We start from the raw sequence: 25703 nt of genomic DNA on the forward strand, positions 1-25703 counted from the left end.
CACACAAGTATAGTCATTTTGACCATAATCCAAAAACTAGTAAACCTACACGGATGAAAAATTGACAACGGCAAAATAATAATAAATCTGGAAAAACAAGTTTTTTTTTGGAGTGATATTTTGCCTTACACCACTGTGCATGTATCTCTCAGGCAACTCACAACATTTCTTATCATATAAGCATTTCATGTAGTAATTTTCAGGTAGATTTTAGAAACATTATATGCTTCAGATGTCTGGTTCCAATCAGCACCCCTGCAAACCATTCTGACTCTAATTCTCTAATCAGTGGAAAAATTCCTGGAATCTAAATTTCCTAATATTTTCTAAATTTCCTATTAACAGATTCCTATTCCTATACAGATTTGTATTTTCAAACCTATCAAATCAATGCAACATTTAAAGATAGCAAATAAACATTTTTGGTGGTGTTCATACAAAATCATCTGAACCACTCGAGCAACATAAAACAAAAATTTCAATTATTTTCATTCAGCTATACAGCAGTATTGCATTGGTTGACAAAAGCATTCATTTTTGACAGCATAAGTCATGAAAATGTCATGAAGCAGTTCAACTGATTTTATGTAATAAAAGAGTTAAACCTGGGAGTTAAACTAAAAAAAATGTAAAACTTGGGAAAACCTAAGCAACTAAGCATTCATGTCACTCAGAGTTTGTCTGACTTTACTTAGCCTGAGTCCTGTGCTGAGTATGCAGTACATGGCAGGACCTGGTACTAACTCAGTTCTATTTCTGTTGAATCATCAACCACGTTGAGTGCTCATCAACAACCTCTCCAGATCAGACGTTGATGTGATGTGGATCAATGGGCCCAAGGGTAAATGAGTGAGAGAGGATATGTCTCGGTGTCTCTGTGGCCACAATGAGAGTAGACATATAAAGAAGTGAGTCTTTCAAGCCCTAAACCTGCTTACACTGCACTGCCTTTCATTCATTGCAGTGATGGTTATAAAGGGAGATAGCCTTTGTCAACACTTGCTATCACTGGTAGCGGCAAGGCAAATGTAGTAGTCACTGGAAGCTAAATTTTAGGGCTCTGCGGGTGAAAAAACAGCTATGCTCATTTCTCCTGGGGTTGCTAATTAGGACATAAGTAATTGAGGAGAAATGATGCTCCAGTAGTCCAGGACAGATAGTCCCAGCACACATATTAAAACAAAAAGATGTGCACATTAGTAGAAGGTTCCCACCTCTTCTAATATGCATGCCTTTGAACCTGAGGACCCTGATCCATTTTTTTTTCATATGTGGTAATATATTAGAACTTTATCTTATTATTCCATTTGAAAAATAAAATACATTGCAAGTTATTCGAATATTAAATATATTACTTTATAACATTTTAATAACACTACTTTTGCAAATAATGGTTTCAAATGCTTGCATATTCTATATATAAGCTGAATCTATAAATTGTTTTTCTGTTTTTTCTGATAAAGTCAGCCAATTCTGAAGTCCCATATAGTTATTGGTATCATCTAAATAAGACAGATAAAGCACACGTATTTGGTGGCTTGTTCTACAGAGTAATGAACAAGCACTACTGATGTGAGGAAAGACACACTGATGAGTTTAAAATGGTGACAACTGAGGTTTAACAATATTAGACAATTTGAAGATGACAGTTTCAGTCAGTAGAGCATGTTCTAACAAAAAAACTTTTGAAGTCTTTTCATTTTTGATCATATTAAGGCCCCAGGGAAAACCATGTAAAATATAAAAAATGTCTGAGTGATAAAAGTGAGTTTAGATTGAACATTCAGTTAAAGTGGGGGGAAAAAAAGAAATAAATCACAGATTCAAAATTGCTTATTTGACCTATCTGAGAACTGTCCGTGTTCGGTATGCATTATTGACATTCCCCTGTCCTGCAAAGCCAATGAAGCAATGGGCTCTACATATGCAGACACAGCTTGCTCCATGACTGACTAAAAACTATTTCTGGCTTATGTATATCAGCATCTTAAAGAAGGTAAAGTTGTTACTCAGTATACTGCTAGATGGGGATTCCGCTAATGCTGGCATGGTCAGTTGTGTAAATGAATGGACGGTCAGATGACAGGCAGATAGGTAATCTGCTCAGCTATGCTTGCTAAGTTACTTTCTGCTTGGTTGTTAGTCTTTTCTCTGTACATTTTTCTGACTCAAATACAGAGAAACAATAGAGTTGTTTAAGCTACACTATATTTCTAAAAGTATTCACTCGTCTGCCTTCACACACATATGAACTTGAGTGACATCCCATTATTAATCCATAGGGTTTAATATGTAGGCCCACCCTTTGCAGTTATAACAGCTTCAACTCTTCTGGGAAGGTTTTCCACAAGGGTTAGAAGTGTGTTTATGGGAATTTTTGACCATTCTTGAAGAAGCGCATTTGTGAGGTCAGACACTGATGTTGAATGAGAAGGACTGGCTTGCAGTCTCCGATCTAATTCGTCCCAAAGGTGTTGTATCGAGTTGAGGTCAGGACCCTGTGCAGGCCAGTCAAGTTCTTCCACACCAAACTTGCTCATCCATATCTTTATGGACCTTGCTTTGTGCACTGATGCACAGTCATGTTGGAACAGGCAGTGGCTGTCCCCAAACTGTTCCGACAAAGTTGGGAGCATGGAATTGTCCAAAATCTCTTGGATTGCTGAAGCATTAAGAGTTTCTTTCACTGGAACAAAGGTGCCGAGCCCAGCTCCTAAAAAACAACCCCATTTAGTGAACATTCAAAGATATTCATATGACATACTTTGTGCATGTATATTGCCACTGCAACAGCTCAACAACAATATATTGGTTGCTTATAACTACCCTCAGGCTTCTCGCTTTACAAGATTTTAAACACTTTGTGCTTATTGCAAACTCTATTAATATTTTAATCCATAAAGTGTCACAATAGCATATAGTGAGTGTTATATGTCATTATAGTATACATGTTGTAAAACACTATAGTTGTAAGGAATGCCTTGGATGCTAGTATTTTAGCTTGGCCTAAAAATACCTAATAAAATAGCAGCTAGTCTAGCATCAACACATTTCTTATCATGCCATGGTAAAGAGACAGTGTCAGTAAAAACTACACCAAAAATTAAGCAAAGCTCAGACTGCGAAATAAAAGCTCACCTTTGAAGTAGCTGAAGGACAACAGCCTTAGACTAAACTAAGACAGTAACATAAAAGGTTCTGTGCCAAAGAATTCTATTATACATTTACAAAGGAGATGTGGCAGCCGAAAGGTTAATAAACCTGGACTTTCAGACCCTCAAACATTTTCTGTGGCACAAAGTATTAACACCAATCTGTCATTATGTCTAATGAGTGTCTAAGAATATTTTAGGGGTTCATCTATTTAATTAATTAATCAGTTCATTAGACTGCTTTAATATAAACGTGTCAGGTTTAGCTATGCAGGCAATTTTCATCCACCATCCCTGAGGGCAAATCAGCATGAGGATTGAGTGCAAGGTAGGTGAAACTATCATTATCCTTTCAAGACAGAAAGATAGCAGTGTAATCTTACAGTTTAAACAGTTACACTGGTCTAAAGACAGATTGAAAAATACACACAACATAAACTACAGTGTATTAATAAATTATTGTCTTGTATGGCCCATTTCTGAAATAATTATCACAAAATGTTCCTTAAAGTTCAAGGTTTATTACATCCATCCATCCATCATCGTTGACCGCTAGTCCAAACAGGGTCGCGGTAGCAGTTGGGAGAGCAGAGAATCCCAGATGACCCTGTCCCCCGCAACTTCCTCCAGCTCATTCCCGGGGACCCCAAGCCACTCGGAGGCCAACTTGGAGACATAATCCCTCCAGTGGGTCCTAGGGCGACCCAGGGGGCATCCGGATCAGATGCCCGAACCACCTCAGCTGACTCCTCTCAATGCGGAGGAGTAGCGGCTCTACTCTGAGCTCCTTCTGGATGACCGAGCTCCTCACTCTATTGTATAGCGTGTAGCCCGCCACCTGATGAAGAAAGCTCATTTCCGCCGCTTGTATTTGCGATCTCGTTCTTCCGGTCATTACCCACAACTCATGACCATAGGTGAGGTTTGGGATATAGATCGACCGGTAAACAGAGAACTTCGCCTTTTGGCTCAACTCCCTCTTCACCAGTACAGTCCGATACAGTGACCGCATTACTGCTGCCACCTGTCCCAGCCTACGGCCGATCTCACGATCCCTCTTCCCGTCACTCGTGAACAAGACCCCAAGATACTTAAACTCCTCCACCTGGGGCAGGTCCTTTCCCCTTACCTGGAGTGGGCATGCCATCCTTTTCCGGGCCAAGACCATGGACTCAGACTTGGAGGTGATGATTCGCATACCAACCGCTTCACACTCAGCTGCAAACCGCTCCAGCGAGCGTTGGAGGCATCCATGTGATTCCGCCAAAAGAACAACATTATCTGCAAATAGCAGAGACACCACCCTCCGGCCTCCACACATAATGCCCTCCTGACCCCGGCTACGCCCTGACACTTTGTCCATGAATATCACAAACAAGAGTGGAGACAGAGCACAACCTTGGCGGAGTCCAACGCTAACACTGAAAGAGTCTGACTTAATGCCGAGTATACAGACACAGCTCTCACTCCGGGAGTACAGAGATTGTATAGCCCGGAGTAGAACCTTGGTACCCCATACTCCTGGAGGACCTCCCACAAGATATCTCGAGGAACACGGTCATAAGCCTTCTCCAAGTCCACAAAACACATGTAGACTGGGTGGGCAAACTCCCATGCCCCCTCAACAATCTGTGAGAGGGTGAAAAGCTGATCCATTGTTCCATGCCCGGGACGGAATCCACATGGTTCCTTCTCAATCTGAGGTTCCACTATCAGTTGGAGTCTCCTTTCCAGCACCTTTGCATAGACTTTCCCAGGGAAGCTGAGCAGTGTGATACCCCGATAATTGGCACACACCCTCCGGTCCCCCTTTTTAAAAATAGGGACCACCACCCCAGTCTGCCAGTCCAAGGGTACTGTTCCCGAGGTCCATGCGATATTGCAGAGGCGTGTTAGCCATGACAGCCCCACAATATCCAGAGCCTTAAGCATTTCTGGACGAATCTCATCCACCCCTGGTGCCTTACCACTGAGGAGCTTACCAACTACCTCAGTGACCTCCACCAGGGAAATGAAACTTGACACCCCAGAAGCCTCTGGCCCTGACTCCCGTGAGGGAGGCACGTCTCCCGGATTAAGAAGTTCCTCAAAGTGTTCCTTCCACTGACTGAAAATATCCTCATTCCAAGTCAGAGTTTCTCCACCCTTGCTGAATACAGCTTGGGCACAGCCACCCCGACCCCTCCTGAGTCGCCGGACAGTTGTCCAGAACCTCTTTGAGGCTGAGCGAAAGTCTTTTTCCAAGACCTCACCAAACTCCTCCCATGCCCTCCTTCGTGTTCATGGCATCCTTCGGGCCAACCAGTCCCTAAAGGCCTCTTTCTTCAGCTTGACGGCCTCCCTCACCACCGGTGTCCACCAGGAGGTTCTTGGATTACCGCCCTGACAGGCACCCACAAGCTTTTGGCCACAGCTACACCTGGCAGCTTCCACAATGGAGGTTTTGAGCAGGGTCCATTCAGACTCCATGTCCCCTACCTCCTCTTGGACGTGAGAAATGCTCTCCCGGAGGTGGGAGTTGAAATCATTCCGAACAGGGGCCTCTGAAAGTCGTTCTCAGCACACTCAGCTCACTATTCGCTTGGGCCTACCGGATCTGACCATCAGTCTTCCCTGCCATCACCACCAGATCAGTTGGTGATCAGTTGACAGCTCAGCACCTCTCTTCACCCTAGTGTCCAGAACATATGGTCCCAAGTCAGATGAAATGACAACAAAGTCGATCATTGACCTTTGACCCAAGGAGCTCTGGTACCATATACACTTATGAACATCCTTGTGTTCAAACTTGGTGTTCGTTATGGACAGTCCATGCCTGGCAGAGAAGTCCAATAACAATTCACCATTCGGGTTTAGATCGGGCAGGCCGTTCTTCCCAATCACGCCTCTCCAGGTCTCCCAGTCATTGCCAACGTGAGCATTGAAGTCTCCCAGTAGGACTATGGAGTCTGTAGGCGGGACACTTTCCAGAACCCCACCCACTCGCTCCAGGAAGGCCAAATACTCTGATCTGTTGTTTGAGACAAACCCCTATCCAGGATATTTATATACTGGTTTAATACAGGTTTATTACATATTAACGCTTATTGTTGATTTACTACATGGGTTATTCTTAGGTTATAGAAGTGTTTAGCAAAACTCTAGACCCACTGGTCTGCGATGGACTGGCGACCTGTCCAGGGTGTATCCTGCCTTCCGCCCGATGACCACTGGGATAGGCTGCAGCACCCCCCCGCGGCCCTGAGGGAGAAGCGGCGTAGAAAATGGATGGATGGATGGACCCACTGGTGGGTCCTGGCTATTTAACTAAAACCCTTTTCAACCTCAGCAACACAACATCCTTGAGATAAAGATAATTAGGGTCAACCTCAGCAATAGAAATGGGTGTAAACTGAAGCAGCCCTGTCAAATATGAAATGCATTGTCCTTGGTCTTACTTAATATTAGTAAATACTAATATTAGTGAAGTAAAGTTAGCAGCATGTTGCACTTAATCAATCTGGACAAAGTTCTATGGACAGACAAATGCCAATATAAAGGTTTAGGGGGATTTAGACCCATATGGAATTCAGCAAAAGTAACATCACCAACAACATGGTTTGGAAGACATTGTAAGATTAGTTAGAACATCTGGCTTCCTGTCAATGAGAGAAACACAAATTCTGCCACTAGAAGGAGCATCATAGACACCAATAAAAGTTATAAATAAATAAATAAAAGATGTAACTGCAGAAATATCTTATGAACAATAAGATACATGGTGCTAATTGCTATTTATGCCTATGAAGGAATAGCTTCCCCTGTATGCAGAAGAGAAAAATGTATTATGTCTACTGCAGTTTTAAGTTTATTCTGATGGCCATCCCTAGAGCATATCAAGGCCCTTTGGGAATCAGAGCTGGAGGAACCTATTTCAAAAGAACTTTGGGATCGCATGTTGCAGAAGGTGCACAGAATCTCTATATGTGCTAAACATGGTCTAATTCAATGTAAGATTCTTCATCTTCAGTGTGTTCCCTGAACCACCCATTTTGAGATCTGTGGAGGTAGATTTTGTTTCTATGGCCATTCTCCTTGCTAGGAAACTTATACTTTTGAAGTGGAAATCTCCTATCCCCCCTTCTCACTCTATGTGGATCTAAGAATTGTGTAATGTGGTGAAAATGGAGAAGATTAGAAGTGTTAAATCGGGTTCCATCCAAAGATTTTATAACACTTGAAACCCTTTTTTTAATTGCTTAGACAAGTTGTCTTGATTGGACCTGCCTTAAAATAATATCTCAGGGTTTAAAATAATTACTACAAATTATTGATATATATTTATGTATCACTGTTTCTTATAAGTTTAATATCCTTTTCAGGTTGCTTTGAATGACTGACACTGATATTTGATTTTTTTTGTTTCTTTGTTTTTTTTTTTTTTTCTGCATTTATTTACATAGATTTTCTTTTTTTTTCTTTTTCCTTTTTTAACAACGGTCTTTGTATTTTCGCTGTTATTGTGTGTGATGTCTTGTTATAAACCCAATAAAAAGATTATTTAAAAAAATTTATTCCGATGAAAATGTGTTTCTAGTAAGTATGAGCATTTCAGTCCAACCTTGATTTTAGAATTTGCTAGCTATTATTTGACCTCCTCAACATCTCTGAGCTTATCATCCCTCTATTTCTGCATAACAATAAACCAAGACCCTGATATTCAAAAGCCAAAGTAGGTAACATGGCTTGAAATTTATACCAAGAAAGGCAGTCAATCTTTAAAACAGATACCTCAGCTAACATTACTAGCCTAGTCACAACATAACTTAATTCACAACTCAGTTTAATTTAGTATCTACAATTACAACACAATAGTACTTTGAAATGATTATTTTAAAAGCATGTGAAAGCTTAGGATAGATCAGGTGTAGTTTTTTTCATGATTTTTAGGGATAAACATCTGATCATAGCATTTGACCAGCAGAACAAATAGTTCACTGGCTTTAGCAACATTTTGATACTTATTATACTGGCATGCATTACTGCTTAAGCCATTTTATTCTTAATAAAGTCAAGGTAAATAGAAAGAGAAAAATGTGATTAGACACACAAAGTCTCTAAAATGTTACATGATTCAAATGATGCTTGCTGTATAGCTGTAGCTATAATGTAGGATGAGATGAAAAAAACCTGATCTATTCTAACACCATGACCTTTAACATGCATATCATAAATATGAAATATTTATATGTATAAATAATGCACACTACATTTAGTTATTACACTGAATGTTTTTGTTGGCAGAGCAAGGTTAGAGGTCAAATAGAGCAAAAGGCATCCAATCAAGATGACAACGGGCTAAGAAACTTTTTATTTCCATTCTACTGTGATACACAGTACACAGGTACACACAATGGGCTTATTTCGCACTAAGATAAACTGAAGGGGAAATAAACAGAAATACAGTTTTTCATGGCATTTTTTTACTCCGCTGGAACAATCTAATGTGCTGCTTATGCAGACGTTATGTAATAATGAGCACTACAGATGTAACTATATATGAATACATTATTTATTTACATAGAATGAACAGACATGTGATTTGAACAGATTTGAATTCAGATACATTAGATATGAACACAGACATAAATAAGTGTCAAATACTTAAGGGTTTTTTTAGGTGCCCTTTTAATTAGTTTTTGTGTTTATATGATATGTAAAGAATATGACCTAAAACTTCATAGATTTGTTTGGCATAGTTGGTACAAATGATCTTTTTCAACAATAAAACATATAAATAGTATTTTAAGTCAGGTATCATTCATGTTTTATCATTAGTCTGATTAAAAAAACACAAACAAGAATTGCCAATCTGAATGGCACTCTGAATATGTTTACACACTCACTTAGGAGAACATAAATAAATAAATAAAAATAACAGTAAATCCAACAATGATGGAAGCCTTGTGAATCTTTAATACAGTGACAAAAAACATGGAGGCATACAGAAAGCTCCACACAATAACACATTTTACTCTGGCCAAAGTGGACATACCAATAATTCCTCTGGCAGTAGATTTAAAAGAGTTCAGGGGCTATCATAACATTCTCAGAATGGAATGCCAGCGTGACTCTCAGTTCTATAGAGTTAATGTCCAAATTAATATAGTTCTACACTAACTGCATCAAATTCACAGTCTGTATCAGAAGTCTTTAACTTCAAATCTAGATTTTTCAGTGGGTACAAAAAATACTAAAACAATGTTACTGCATATTAAGATATTGCTATGTTTTGAATAGATGATTAATTTGTGTATAATCCATACATAGTAGTAAATAAAAGAACAAGACACAGATACTGATCATGTCACTGCGTTATACCTCTATTCTAACAGAGAAAACGTGAAAAGAGGTTGATTGGTTTGGAGTGTTGATCTGAACTGCTATTTTGTTCTGCTTCATGTTCAATGCATGTTTTTGCAGTGAAGACACCATTGTGCGCAACTATATAATATTATGTATGATAAAGTTAATAATAAACATCTCAGTATCTTTACTTGTGAGAGTGAAAGTGACAAAGGGGGTGGGGAGTACAAGTGAGTATAAAAGGGACTGTAGAAAGAAGAAAGAAAACACTGGAGCAACAGAGATAATTACTATAAAAACAAGCAATGGTAGTGTTTCAGGAGGTATTCTTCAGAGCCAGGCAACATGTGTCCTATTCTTTACAGACATCAAGTTATTGAACAAAAGCTAAACACGCCTCCATTGTTTCTGTGGAGGCGTGAAATGTGCCTTGCTCTCCATCACGGCTAGAGATAGAGGACAGGCTGACTAGAAAAATTCTGGAAAATGGGTGTTAGGAGAAGGTCTTGGCATGCATTAGCACTGCAGGTTGCATCAGCCAAGTCTTAACAAGCGTCACACTGCTCCAGTACCCACCGAAAAAGTCATATCTCAAACCTTGAATCATATTTTCATTAAGTCTATAAGAGACATGTTAATACAAATTTTTGTAGTTATTACTGTCATATTTCTACAAGTAAATTACACAATTAATTGTTTACTTATGCAGTTGTTTAGTCAATTACAATTACATTTGATATACATTCTATGTTGACAGGATCAGGTTTTGATTCAGCACTTCCAACCTTTTGTCTTTGTTTCAATGCTCAGTAGAAAATTGGTCAATAAGGAATAGTTTTTCTTTGTGATCTCTATGTAGATAAAGCTAAGTGAGCTCTCCATTTGGTTAAGATAACAAGCACTAAAGAGTCCTAACAAGTTACATTAACTATCAGTATAATCAGTATATCAACCGATCACATTTTGATTTCCAGTGGGTGGGATTTTTTGTGCAAAAAAAAACATTACTCTAGGCCTTCAAATTCCAGATGCATCACAAATGTGAATGCAATAATCACTGTGAAACTGCTTCAAGATAAAATGCATGCTCATATGTTTTCCACAAGTTTAAAGTACGGCATGAAATGTCTTATCGAAAATATGTGAAGCTTTGCTTTCAGTATCTGATGTGATCTCTTTGTGCAACAATAACTGCACCTAAACATTTCTGTTGCTAACTGTTGATTAGTCCTGCACATTGGCTTGGTGGAATTCCTCCATACAAAACAGCTTCAACTCTGTTATGGTGGTTGGTTTCCTCCCATAAACTGCTTGCTTCAGGTCCTTCCACAACATTTCTATGGGATTGGGGTCAGAACTTTCTAAAACATTAATGTTATTCTTCTTTAACCATTCTTTGGTGGAATGATTTGTGTGCTTAGGTTCGCTATCTTGCTACATAACTCACGTTCTCTTGAGTTTCAGCTTACGGACAGATGTCCTGACATTTTCCTTTACAATTTGACGGTATAATTCAGAGTTGATTGTCCCATCAATGATGGAAAGCTGTCCAGGCCCAGATGCAGCAAAGCAGGCCCAAACCATGATACTACCACGACTGTGTTTCACAGATGAGATAAGGCTTTTATGCTGGTTTTCATTTCTCTAAACATAATCTTCATAAGATCTATTTTGGTCTCATTTGTCAAAACATTGTTCCAATAGCCTCCTGGCTTGTCCATGTGATCTTTATCAAACTACAAATTGGTAGTAATGTTCCTTTTTGGAGAGCAGCAGCTTTCTCCTTGCTACCCTGCCATGCACACCATGTTCAGTGCACTCCTGAGGGTGGATTCATGAACTTTAACATTAGCCACTGTGAGACAGGCCTTTCGTTGCTTAGAGGGTACCCTTGAGTTTTTTGTGACCTCGCAGACTTTTATAAGCCTTGCTCTTGGTGTGATCTTTGGTCTACCAATAGACTTGAATTTCCTCCATTTGTATCCTATCTCTCTGACTGCAGATTGGGTCCAGGTTTTGTAACCTTTTCCAGCCTGATGAGCGTCAACAATTCTTTTCCTGAGGTCATTAGAAATCTACTTTGTTCATGCCATAATATGCGTCCACAAACATGCATTGTGAAGTACAGACTGTAATAGACCGCATTTCTTTAAATAAAACAGGGTGGTCACTCACACCTGATTGATATCTCATTAATTGAAAACATCTGACTCTAATTTCACCTTCAAATGATCTACTAATCCTAAAGTTTCACATACTTCTGCAACTCACAGATATGTAATATTGGATCATTTTCCTCAATAAATAAATTACCAAGTCTACATCATACATCACCCCCCCCAAGACCTACTGGTCAGATAGCAAAGCAACAGCAACAGCTGTGCTGTAGCAAGGAACTGTAGAGGAGACTGTAGCAACAGCGATCACACTGTACAACACCTCGTCACTGGTCTGGGACATTATTGTATACTGAGCAACTGACAGGACAGGCTCATTGGGCACCAGGTAGACATTACATTACATCTCTTACACTCATATTGCCATGCACTGCCACTTTGATTATACATTTATACATTTCATATTGTATTGACACTTTATTTATTTGTCCACAAATATTGCACATTGCACATTGTCTCTTTGTTTATGCATCCATAAATGTCATATTGCATATAACTGTTAACATAGGTTATTGTTTATAGTACACAGAGACTTCACTGGAGGGGACTATTTATGCAGTAACATCTTATTTTTGTACTGAACATTATTTTTATTATTATTTTTGTTATTTTTGTACTGAACATTATTATTTTTTGTACTGAACATTTATCTTTTATTTTTATCTTCTATTAGACTTGCGTGAAAATCTGATGAAGTTTTAGGTCATTTTTTGCAGAAATATAGAAAATTCTAAAGGGTTCACAAACTTTCAAACACCACTGTAACTGCTGCACCATTTAACGTGAAACATAAATTTCAACTAAGAAGCTAACTTTAGCCTTGTCAGAAAGTCGTCATGCAAATCACCATTAGCCAAATGCTAACACAATATTTACTCCTACACTGTTAGAAATAAAGGTACTGTGCAGGTAAATTTTTTTGTGTTTCAAGGTACACATATAAATATTGATATTAAAGATAATAGCAGCAGTAAGCATTATTGCTGTTGTGGGTTTTTCACTAATGTTTTGTCATTTATGGCCCAAATTGAAGGCTTACTGAAACAATAAAAAAAAAATTCTTGTTTTATAGGTATTGGTTAAACTTTTAGAATCTGATATTTTTGTTAACACTTGCAATATCTATAAATTCTAAAGGTTTAGGTAAAAGACACTGTGGATGTGTGCTTTTCCATTTGTTTAAACATGTTTCCCTGTGGACATAATGTGTTGTTAGCTTTGTGAGAGTGAGACAGAACTTTTTTGTAAAGTGTCAATGCATATTCACGATGCATGGCTGCCATCACTGCCTGTGGCATATTACACATTAGGAGTGTAAGGATGTGACTTTGTGTGACTAGTGGTGGTGACTGTTTTTTATTGGTTGAGGTGTGTACTTGCCTTGGGTAGGAACACAGAATTACCCCTCCTGCAGGGATTGTATTCTGGAGAAAATAAGATTCCCTACTTTCCGGCTCGTCCTGTCATTTCAAACACAGCTGCCTCTGCCAGTGTTATTTTACAGCTATTGTACCCTGCAGTGGCTGGCTTGTGACAGATGAAATTCCCATTGTCTACTAGTTGGGTATCCTCCCAGCCCCTTTCTGGTCTTTTCTTGACTTGTTTTGAAGGGGTATATTTCTTTTTGTATGACTGTTCTATAGCATTTTGTGTGTTATGTGCTCTTGTCAGTATTCAAATGAGAAAAGGGACTGACACACAAAGAATGAAAGTTATGAATGTTATTGTGTTCTGGAATCATTAATCCAATATAATGACAAGGCACATGAGGAACACACACCATAAGAAGCTCTTTAGAAACATTATCCAGCCTTTTGTAGGGTTTGGGTGGGATTGGTGTAGGGTCTACAATTAAAGGACTTTAGGCAGGTCTGAAGTTTTATTATACACTTCTATAACCTAAGAATAAGTCTGCGTAGTTATTGAGAAGTAAGTTTTAGTATCGGAGTGTCAGACTCAACCAGTAAAAGGACCATATTTAAAATCTCAACAAATCTGTGGCCCAGAGAACAACCATTTTACTTAATTTTTTGCTATGACTCAACATGGCTACTGTTTATTCAAAATATGCCAAAGCTGCAGAAGCGAAATATAAGCATTTGTAGCATAAATACAACAATCTAGATTAGCTACAGAGTTAAACATCTTTAAATGTCCCAATGAGTTTTTAAACTTATTGACTTGAACTAGACACTTGCCAACTTTCCTTTTTGTAACTCTTGTCCTATGAATCGTTATTGCGTGAGTGGGTGTGGGGCACACAATACATTGCACTGCATGCTGGGAATTGTAGCGCAGTACACTGTGAAATGGGCTAAAGTTAATAGAAAATTAAAATGATTTTGTTTAATGGCCATGATGTTTTCATTGGCCTTGAGTTTGACATGTGGGACTTAGCATGTAATAAGCCTGGGATTTTAAATGGTTAATTAGTGTTGCTAGAGAATCTACAGTAGCCATTTCAAGATGTGACTTTTCCAACATAAATTCCAGTATGAAGCTTTTTGAATAGCCACAGCAGGGTAGCTATGTGCTGACACAATGACAGTATATGCCATGTCTGTCTGTGAGCATTTCCAAATGAGGAGGATACTATTGATAATAAGCGCAGTGAGGGAAATGACAGGAACTTGGACCCAATTAGAAAGCACAGGCAGAATGCCACAATACTGTTACAAAAGCACATTAAAAAAGACCAGGGAATCTTTCAAAATGGTACAAGAGGGTATGTGTTACAATTAGGTTAGATATTGTTTGACATTTTCCACTGACCAATTTTTATGTAGATGTAGAATATTATGTTAGATAATTTTGAAATATTCCACAATAAGTAGGTGAATTGGTCACAAGTGAAGGTATATTGGAATTTTAAAGAGATGCCTCATTCTGCATGTGTTACAACAACATGACTTTACAGACACAGACTGTGCTTGACTGGCCTGCCTTCAGCATGGGCTACTGAGCAGCTGAAGACTTGTATGAAGCAAGAATGAGCAAACATTTCAATTGCAGAACTGCGATTAGTGTCATCACTTCCCAAATGATCAAAAAAGTGTAATTAAAAATAAATGTGATGTAACACAGTGGTAAATATGCCTCTGTCCCATCAGATTCTAAATTTGTTTATATCTCAAATATTGGAAATCTTTTCTTTGTATTTTTGTTAGTAAATAAAAGTTAAAGAGAATTGACAAACTGCAGATTCTTGTGTTTTTTTTTCACTTTTCTGGAAATGGGGTTTGTACAGTGTTTTGATGTCATGTGTTTTATTCACATGCAACTGACTGACACATTTGCATTAAGTACATTAAACTCACCATTATTTTCACAGCACTGAACTTCGGATTGTTCATGTACATATTACACAAGCCAAACATCAGCTATAAAAAATATCACACTTTTATTAATACATTTAAGGTGAAACAAGGAATCATAATGTGCAAAATAACTGGTTCTAGCAGAATCAAATTGCTTTCTCTTGATTCCTAAAAAGAACAACAGAAAACAAACAATACCTCCCCTAGTTAAAGTCTGCCATGGATATGTCTGTTTTGGCATTGGCTTTGCTATACTGGAAGCATATCAGTTGAATTAAGGCGGGATGCAAACATGTAGCTAAAAATACATCATGGAGGCATGAAACATACAGCTAAACATACATTATATAGCCCACCAAAGGGTCAAAAATTAGTCCACTAAACCCATAAACTGCTGGCATATCATTTACTAATTAATCATACAACTTAATCGTACAACTTGTATGTTCTGTAATAATTGTTCTGGAACTATAATGAAACTAATCTGTAAATTGCATGCTTATCAGAGTGGAAAACTTAAGTGCTGCCATGGCAGACCATTACAGCTTAAGAGCAGAAACTACACTTACTGGTAATGTTCTAATAACTACTAAAGAATTAATATGTAAGTTATCTCCACAGTCATAATTTTTCTTCTGGAGAAGGCCTGGATGAGGCAAATCCTCTGCTTTGTTCAAAGATGTATGATATATGGGCTCAAATAATCTGCTGAAGGATTTTGGCACCACAATTATACAATGGCTTAAAGCACAAGGCCTCAACCTTTGGTAGTTTAGCATGCCTATATAATACCATTATATACTGGACAACAAATGCCCTTTTTCCAGATGAGTGAATAATAACTATTAAACTTGTAGTAATAAGCACACAGATGGTGTATTTAAAAGTCATTTTGTTAATTGTTCTAAATTGTCTTTTGTCTGCTGACTAAAGCACTTCAGTGTTTGCTGTCCATCTGCACTATTTAATGTTGGAGGTCTCAGTGCCATTTCTGTTTAATGCTAATTTCAGTATTCTCCTAAGGATTTAGCTAGTTTGTATTTGATGTGTACATAATAAAAGAAGTAAAAGAAAAAGTTACATGAATACTGCGGAATGTATATTTAAAAACAAAACTGTGTTTGTGATGCATTTTATTCACATGGAAACTATGCATATATTTGAAAAAATAGATCAATGCATTACTGCAGAAACCTGGAGCTTTTACAGGATGCTGATACTGTAAAAGTGTTTAAGAAGAACTCACCTAAGCACACAGGTGTAAAAGCCATTGTCCTCCATCTCTGCTGAGCGGAACCATATGGAGTCGCCCTCCTTACTGAGCCGGTGGCCAGAGAAAATAATGGGCTCTTCTGAGTCACCTTTGTTCTTATACCAGATGAGCCGCAGCTTGGCATTCTGGGTCATGGTGTAGTTGGTACGGATATAGCTGTAGAAAAGGGCACACTTCACCCTCAGAGGCTCTCCTGCCAGGACTCGATATGTCTTCAGGTCCACCGACCAGTCAATACAGCCGTCCACTGTGGGAGAGAGCAAAAGCATTTAGATTTATTAGGACATGCAAGGTTAAAAACAAAGCATGTGACCTTCATAACTTGAGAGATCTTAATCTCATTTTGCTATATTATTTAAATATAATTACATAATATCCTGCCTTCCAGCCTGAAGACTGCTGGGATAGGCTCCAGCATCCCCCCGCGACCCTGACGGAGAAGCGGCTTAGAAAATGGATGGATGGATGGATAATTACATAATTGCATATTTGTTTACATAGCAAGCTATACAAAGAATGTTGTTTACATTTAATTTAAACAATGTCAAGTCTGCATGTTAAACTTTTTTTGTTTCTTTCACAAAAATAGCAAAGACATGGCAATGAACATAAAGGATTTTTCCTTTACCAAAACATAAGAAAAACCTAATCTCTACAATAATGCTAATTTCTGCTAGTGCCCCTACCCACTGGATGGACATCTACTGTTACTTCCTAATTATGTTTGTCTAATGTGTAAGGCCTTCAGTTTACTCCTGAAGTCCTAATCAACAGGGAATCTTGTTTCCAACCAGAGCTTAACAATGAAAAAAAGGGTTGTACAATGATAATTGAGGAGTTTACAATAAGCATAACGATTCTATTAAATAAACATGAAGTAGAATTTACACATATGCATGTTCCCAAAAACCTTCAAGCCTTCTTTGAAGGCCTTGAAGGCACCCAGAGATTCCTATTGGAGAAGGCACTTGAAACTGCAATGTGAAATTTAAAGTTACACTCACTTGTACGCTTGATCAAAATGTGCAAAGAAGCATGATGCAAACTTAATTACTGAAATAAAACATTCTTATAACGTTTATATTTTTGGCTGACACCACAATATCTGTTGAAAATAGAGACTATATCTAACGTGTTCTAGAAATTGAAGTGCATAATGGATTCAAACACTAGCCATGAGACCTCAGGTTTGATGCAAATTCAGCTCAGAGTATTTGCACTTCGGCCCACCAATACCATTATAAAGCTCTCTTGCATGCCACGTTCAGGCTTTTAATTTGCATCCTTTAAAGAGTGCTCTCTAAGCATTATGGACTCAGTTCTGCGGTTTACACCAGCTTGCTTTAGTAGTGTAAAAGATTGCAGGGATGTGTGAATATGCCTCATGGTTCCTGCTCAGTAGAAATATGCCAAGCAAGCTCAGCATTTGACAAGTTCTGCTATAATGACATATGACAAGACAAAAAGGAGAAGTGTTGTCTACATGACAGAAAAAGTGACCTCCAGTAGATTAATTTCTAATGAAGGCCAGGCTGTGGTGAATTACAATACATATATATTATATATAAGACAACATATCAAATGTTGAAACTGAGAAATTTTATTGCTTTTTGAAAAAAAAATGCCCATTTTGAATTTGATGCCATGTTTGATGGCATGTTTACCACAGTGTTTCATAACCTCTTCTTTGAACAACACTCTGTAAGCCTTTGGGACTAATTGCTATGATTTGAAATGTTTCCCAGTTTAATACAACCCCAATTCCAATGAAGTTGGGACATTGTGTAAAACAGAAATAAAAACAGAATATGATGATTTGCAAATCCTTTTCAACCTATATTCAATTGAATACACTACAAAGACAAGATATTTAATGTTCAAATGGATAAACTTTATTGTTTTTTGCAAATATTCACTCATTTTGAATTTGATGCCTGCAACACATTCCAAAGAAGTTGGCACAGGGGCATGTTTACCACTGTGTTATATCACCTTTCCTTTTAACAACACTCAATAAGCGTTTGGGAACTGAGGACACTAGTTGCTGAAGCTTTGTAGGTGGAATTCTTTCCCATTCTTGCTTGATGTACAACTTCAGTTGCTCAACTGTCCGGAGTCTCTGTTGTCGTATTTTGCGCTTTATAATGCGCAACAGGTTTTCAATGGGAGAAAGGTCTGGACTGCAGGCAGGCCAGTCTAGTGCCCGCTCTCTTTTACTACGAAGCCACGCTGTTGTACCATGTGCAGAATGTGGCTTGGCCTTGTCTTGCTGAAATAAGCAGGGATATCACTGAAAAAGACATTGCTTGGTTGGCAGCATATGTTGCTCGAAAACCTGTATGTACCTTTCAGCATTAATGGTGCCTTCACAGATGTGCAAGTTACCCATGCCATTGGCACTTCCACACCCCCAGACCGTCAGAGATGCTGGCTTTTGAACTTTGCGCTGATAACAATCCGGACAGTCGTTTTCCTCTTTGGCCTGGAGGACACGACGTCCATGATTTCCAAAAACAGTGTGAAATGTGAACTCGTCAGACCACAGAACACTTTTCCACTTTGCGTCAGTCCATCTCAGATGAGCTCTGGCCCAGAGAAGCCGGCGGCGTTTCTGTGTGTTGTTGACATATGGCCTTCACTTTGCATGGCAGAGTTTTAACTTGCACTTGTAGATGGAGTGACAAACTGTGTTCACTGACAGTGGTTTTCTGAAGTGTTCCTGAGCCCATGTGGTAATATCCATTACAGAATGATATCGATTTTTAATGCAGTACCTCCTGAGGGAAATGAAGGTCACGGGTATTCAATGTTGGTTTTCTGCCTTGCCGCTTACTAGCAGAGATTTCTCCAGATTCTCTGAATCTTTTGATCATATTATGGACTGTAGATGATGAAATCCCTAATTTCCTTGCAATTGCACATTGAGAAACGTTGTTCTTAAACTGTTGGACTATTTGCTCATGAAGTTGTTCACAAAGTGGTGAACCTCACCCCATCCTTGCTTGTGAACGACTGAGCCTTTCAGGGACGCTCCCTTTATACCCTCACCTTATATATATGACACTCACCTGTGGAATCTTCCAAACAGGCATTTTTTTTGTGAGCATTCCTCAACTTTCCCAGTCTTTTGTTGCCCCTGTCCCAACTTCTTTGGAACGTGTTGCAGGCATCAAATTCAAAATGAGTGAATATTTGCAAAAAACAACAAAGTTTATCCATTTGAACATTAAATATCTTACCTTGCCAAATGTTATCAGTGGTGGCTGGTCTGGACTGTCAGCAAGTCAGTTTAGCACCTGGACTCTTTTAATATGGTGCCATGTTGCTGTAATACATGCAGAATGTTGTTTGGCATTGTCTTGATGAAATAAGCAAGGCCTTTTCTGAAAATTATGTTGTCTGGATGGCAGCATAGAGTATGTTTCCAAAACATGTATATATCATTCAGCATTAATGGTGCCTTTACAGATGTCACCCATGCTATGTGCACTAATGCATCCCTATACCATCACAGACACTGGTTTTTGAACTTTGAGCTGATAATAAGCTGAGTGATCTTTAGCCCGGAGGACACAGTGTCCATGATTTCCAAGAAGAACTTAATATTTTGATTTGTCGGACCACAGGACACCTTTCTACTTCACCTCAGTCCATTTCTGGATCCTGTTCATATATGGCTTCTTCTTTGTGTTTTAGTTTTAATGCAGCAACAAACTGCTTTCACAGACAGTGTTTTTCAGAAGTGTTTCTCAGCCCATGCAGTGATTTCCACTAGAGAATCGTGTCTGTTTTAATGCAGTACCATTTGAAGGCTCGAAGATCACGGCCAGCCAGTATTGGTTTTTGGCCTTGTCCCTTGCATACAGAGATTTCTCTGGATTCTCTGAATCTTTTAATGATATGTGCTGTAGATGATTAAAGGCAAAAGATGAAAAGCAAAAGATTTGCTATTTTACACTGAGAAGCCTTATTCTTGAACCATTGCACTATTTGCCTGCACAGTCTTTTACAGTGAACCCCATCTTTACTTCTGAAAGACTTAGCCTCACAACTTTACCAGCCTTTTGTTGCCCACCCCCCCCCCCCCCCCCAACTTGTTTGGAATGTGAAATTCATATACTTCTCAAAAACAATAAAACTTCTCAGCTGCAATATTTTATATGTTTTTTGCAACACTTGATATGTATTTGGTATGTCTTTGTACTATTGTCAATTAAATATAGGGCTTAAATTATTTGCACATTATTGCATGTGCATTATAACTTTGTTATCGAAGTTTGATGAAGTTTGATAGAATTTATGTTTTAATAAGCTACAAGCAATACATCTTGCTTTTGTGAGAACTGTGACTTCTAAGTGTTAAAATTGTGTCACTGCATGCAAATTAAAACCTACATGCCCAAACACTGAAGCTCCATCCATAAATAACTGTGATATGCTGAGAAAAATATAAATTAGACAAGTACTAAGGGCAAATTACTGTTCACAATTCTACTCATGTGATTCACTCCTTCTATTGTGAAAAAGATGTTCATGAACCGAATCCATGTCATCTGAATGACAGCTGGAGGACAGCTAGCTTAGAACAAGCAGCAGTGAGGAATGGAATGGCCAAAAAATTTACATTTTCCAAAAAGAATTGTTTGGAATGCACCCGAGCAGATTTTACTGAATAAAGTAAAAGTATAGGCAAAGAAGGGAGTGAGATTTGAAAGAAAACACATGAAAGTAAAATTTTATTTAAAACAGTTCTGCTTTCCTTACTATGAAGCTTGGTTGTAAATTTAATGCCATATTACAAACTTACATGTTTTGGGCATAACCAATAAAATAGTGTATGGTATTTTAATTTGTCTTTTACATTTGGTGAACCTACTATTATAAGAGAGAAATAGGCCAAACTTATTTTCTGTGGTAATCAGCAATGTGGCAGACTGGGGAACACTGTATTCGTTTAATACATATGACAGTTAAAAATTACAGAGGTATTTGTAGAGCTGTCACTCAAAGCTACCTGATTGAATGCTTAGTGCCACATAAATATGTTAACATTCCAAACCTGGCAGCTATTATTTACAATGAACAGTGACAGACTTGCAAATTTTCAGTATAGATTTCTATTATATATGTTTTAAAATGATCAATTGGTGTTACAACATTTTGAAATGAATCATGGACGTAGGCACTGGATGAGGGCAGAAAGTGATAATTCATCACGCATGGTAAGACAGGAGGGACTTAGATACAAGATTTGAAAACCTCCTGCATACACACACATGCACACAAGATTAGAGGAAGATGCAGTGAGAAAGCTGTGCTTTATTTTGGTCTGCTGCCTTAATGTGATGTCTTTCAAGCCGAGGCACCGCGGCAAGTGCACAGGTTACACATTACATAAAGACGCGCTAGCTAGGCAGCCATGTGTTGCCCCGGGTTACAATGCGGAGAATGCACTTTTCTGAATGATTTGTTCATTGGTTATTAGGTGCATCTCAGCGACAGAAACGAGGAGGAGACACATCAGTTGCCACGCCGCTGCCCCCATCCAGGCCCGAGCATTTTTACAAATAGATGAGGCTAATCCTGCTCTATTTGGCACCTTCCTAAATGTTTGCATATGGATGTGGCCTAATTTTGGGGCCTAAGGTTAGAAATAGCCTGTGAACATGGGGAAAAAAAGGATTGTCTGAAAAGAGCAGACGAGGCAATGTGTCTCGCAGAAAACATAACTATAATGGAATAGAGGGCAGCAGTGAACTTTTCACGAAGCACAGTTCACAGTTAAGATTACAATTGAAAATATCAAAGAGACTGCTGTATCATCTGCAGCACATGGGGCTCATTGTAACAATTAAGTGCAGCTGGATGAAAAGCTTTTGGACAAATCATAGACGTATGAATCATAGACGTATGATCGACTCTAAGGATGTGTGTATATTCAAAGTTCAAACCAACAAGCAAAGCCCTCAAACAAAATACTTACATACATCACAATTAAAATCTGATGGATATATTGGTTGGTCAGTAATATTTTCTGATATTTAAGGCGCACAATTTTAACAGCATCAGTGCAATTACGGTTGATAAAGGACAGATATATTGTGCTTCCTTTATTTATTGGAGTCATTACCTACTCATTTCTATTAAGAACTGGCTAATTGGAACACAAAATAAAATGATGCTTTAAATACCAAAACCTATGAGGTGAAGATTTATATTATTTAAAACTCTGTCAGTTGTTGATTTGACAGCTGGCAAACATACTGTACAACTTATAGCTGACAACTATGTGTTGTCTGTTCACAAAACTACTGGAGTCTGTTTAAATGGCCTACAATTTACATTCGTCTTTTCTTTTTGTTTATTTTATTTACCTGGCATCTGTTTATGATATGTGTGGGTTTATGTAAAAAGCATCATATTAATTTTTATAGGACAACTTTCCAAACACTCTTCACCCTTAAAATTACACAGGCTATTATTGTTATTGTGCCTTTTAGACTTACATATGTAAATGACATATGTAAAATCTGTCTGGTATTGTGCCTCATTCAAAAAGCAGACTAGCCTGAAACACTCATTGTAACTTCTAAATAATTTGGGTGAAATTAGTTGCAGCATAATTTCCATACATTCACTGTATAAACTGGGAACTGAACATTTTAAAACCCTTCAATTTCTGATCATAAACAATTATATCAACCATTGTATTCACCACTTTATGTCCTTAAATTTGATATAGATGTGGGTCATAGAATTTCAGCCCATCCCTATAACACTTGATCTCTTTCCTCCTTAACATCATTTGTTTCTCCAACTAGCTTTGAGCTTTCGAACTCCCATCCATTTTAACTCCCCTCTGCCGCTAAGCTGTACATGCTAACAAAATCCATTTTGAAATCCATTGGAGTGCCTGGTGCCTGTCACAATAATAATAGCTTGACCTGCTTGCTACGCACTAGCTGAGTCTATCATGAAGTAGGATAGCAATTTCAGCCATGACAGCTGAGATGGGGGAAAAAAGTCAATGTCAGAGCTATAGTCCACCTATATAATGTGCTGATGTGCAATTTCAGTCACGCTTTGCATTTGATAGCTTGTTTATTATTTCTCAAGAAATCTGAATGAATAGCTTACAGTGGACATGCATCTTTACACAGGTATAAAAAGAATCCCAGGCGACAGAGAAGCAGGCAGAGGGGAGCAGCCATTACGATATGTCCCTTGAAATGAGTTACACTCAGCCACAGACAAAACCAATCTTATCAGAGAAAATAAATATGGAAATGCAGAGAGGGTTATGGCCCTCTTCGTGTGATTGAGCTCGTGCAGCAGTTTATCAGTGAGCAAGTTGTAAGGCGTTTTATATAAATCAACTTGACCACAGCCGCCCTGCAATACTGCAAACCGGATTTGAATTTATTCACCCTGTCAGTGCGTAAAGACTTTGTAAGGGAGATTTGATAGGGTATTAGACTATTTTTTGTTTTGAAGTCTGAGGAATTTGAATGTGGTGAAGCCACACATCATAAATCATATCTTTATATTGAGAAAGGAGGACATTTAAGGCGAGTGGTGTCAGGCAAAGTTAAACTAAAATAAAACAAAAAAAGTAGACCAGAAACATCTCTACACAATTTGATCAGTTGGCAGAAAAGGTCATAAAATAAATATATAACATATACATCACCTTTTGAATATCTTAATAGAAAGGTAGGGGGTCAGCATGATGACATGTATGTTGGCAAATCTGAATTGTTAACATCTGCCATCCTGAAACCATTAGGGTGACCACTGAATGATTTCAGCCTCAATTCATCTTTACGTCATCATAATTTAACATACAGAGAAGTCAATGATTTGACACTCAGGATTGGACTAATACTGCAGCTGAAAATGCTCAGATAGGATCAGATATTTAGAGGAAAATGGAACAAATCTAATCCAAACCTGTAACAAATTCATCTGGACAAATCATCAAATTTCTTGTGGTAGAGCATTATATAAAACAGAGAAAGTCACATGATACCAAAACTAGGCATTTCTTAAAAAATTGTAGTTAGCAAAGTATTATAGTAAAAACTCTATGGATTTGTTTTTTTTTCTGTGCAAGAGTTTAAAGACAGAAATCTTGTTTTTTGTACACACAAAAGTCACCAAAATGGTTCCACACATTTTAAATGAAATTTTAAGGATGCAGTAAGAGTGTTACTACAATACATAAGGATTTAAAAACAACATTCATGATAATGCTACTTATTAAATAAATAAATAAATAAATAAATAAATAAAATATCACTTCCCCACTGGTACTGATATTGTGATCTCCAATACACAAAAGTGTGAGCTTGTGCGTTGGCTTTTCTTTGCATTTTCACCATAGATAAGGATTCTGCATCTCATCTTATTCACTCACTGTGTTCAGTATGCACAGTCACACTATTCAAAAGGCAAAATGCTTCTTTCAAATGTCTTAAGTTGTATACTGGAGTATGAATAATGTGATATTTTCCTTTCAGCCCACCACTTATCTGTTATTGCGAGAAACCTGCAATTCATCACACAGGTGTGGTTTACTACACGACACTACATTTTTGTTTTCACTTGTGATAACAGCGGCTTGTGAGGTTAAGTAATGATCAATATAGTGCCTCTGCTGTCATTCTACTTTAAGAAGTTTAATTCATCTTTATGAAATAGCTGCAAGAGTAAGTAGGTTTATTATTATTATAAGTATATAGAAGTTTAATGCCTCCTTATTGAACACTCATCAAACTAAACCATGTAATATAACAAGTTAGTTGCAGACAGGTTAAATGTGTGTAGATAAATCTTATATTATGCATTATATATCATTGTAAAAGGTGTTACAATAATTCCAGTTAAATATCATCTAATGTAATACTTTAAATGAATCCAGCAAATGTGAAAATAAAACTTCTCCAAAACCTTTTCTATCTCCTATCATCAACTGAATTGAAATTGAAAAAAAAAAAGCAAGCAAACAAATAAAAAAACAAATACAAGCACTCGGAACAGCATTTTGTGCACCAATCTCATCACTCACACATAAGAAAGTAATGTATTAGAGAGAAAAGGCACAATGATTCATCGAGACCTACAGTGTAGGGAAATTCAAAAGCAATTCAATCTTGACTTTAACTTGGATTACAACCCCATCGCTACTTATTCCAGTGGCTTTCAATTTGAGCACCCTGTAAGAGGTCTAGAGCAAAAAATCAGGTCACACTAACACAATCAAATGATAATGATATTGAAATATGGGTGGCAGTCACGTCAGACTGGGAAAAAATCACCCCTTCTGAAGTGTTCAGTAATGACAAAAAATGAGTTTCATTTCCGTTTGCAAGGAAATAAATTACCCCATGCCTTTATAATAATCAAAACAAAGGGACGGATGGCAATGCAGGCAAAAGGA

At 37.9% G+C, this 25703-nt stretch overlaps 1 protein-coding gene across 1 annotated transcript in view; it reads right to left on the minus strand.

Moving 5' to 3' along the window:
- The window catches only part of il1rapl2 (interleukin 1 receptor accessory protein-like 2), a 366695-nt gene that overhangs the window by 148213 nt on the left and 192779 nt on the right, over positions 1-25703 (minus strand). Inside the window, exon 3 of the mRNA XM_017713361.2 lies at positions 16238-16511. Coding sequence (XP_017568850.1) covers positions 16238-16511 — 274 coding nt within the window. The remainder of the gene's footprint in view (positions 1-16237; positions 16512-25703) is intronic.

The sequence above is a fragment of the Pygocentrus nattereri genome, chromosome 8 (genome assembly GCF_015220715.1).
Source record: "Pygocentrus nattereri isolate fPygNat1 chromosome 8, fPygNat1.pri, whole genome shotgun sequence".
NCBI lineage: Eukaryota > Metazoa > Chordata > Actinopteri > Characiformes > Serrasalmidae > Pygocentrus > Pygocentrus nattereri.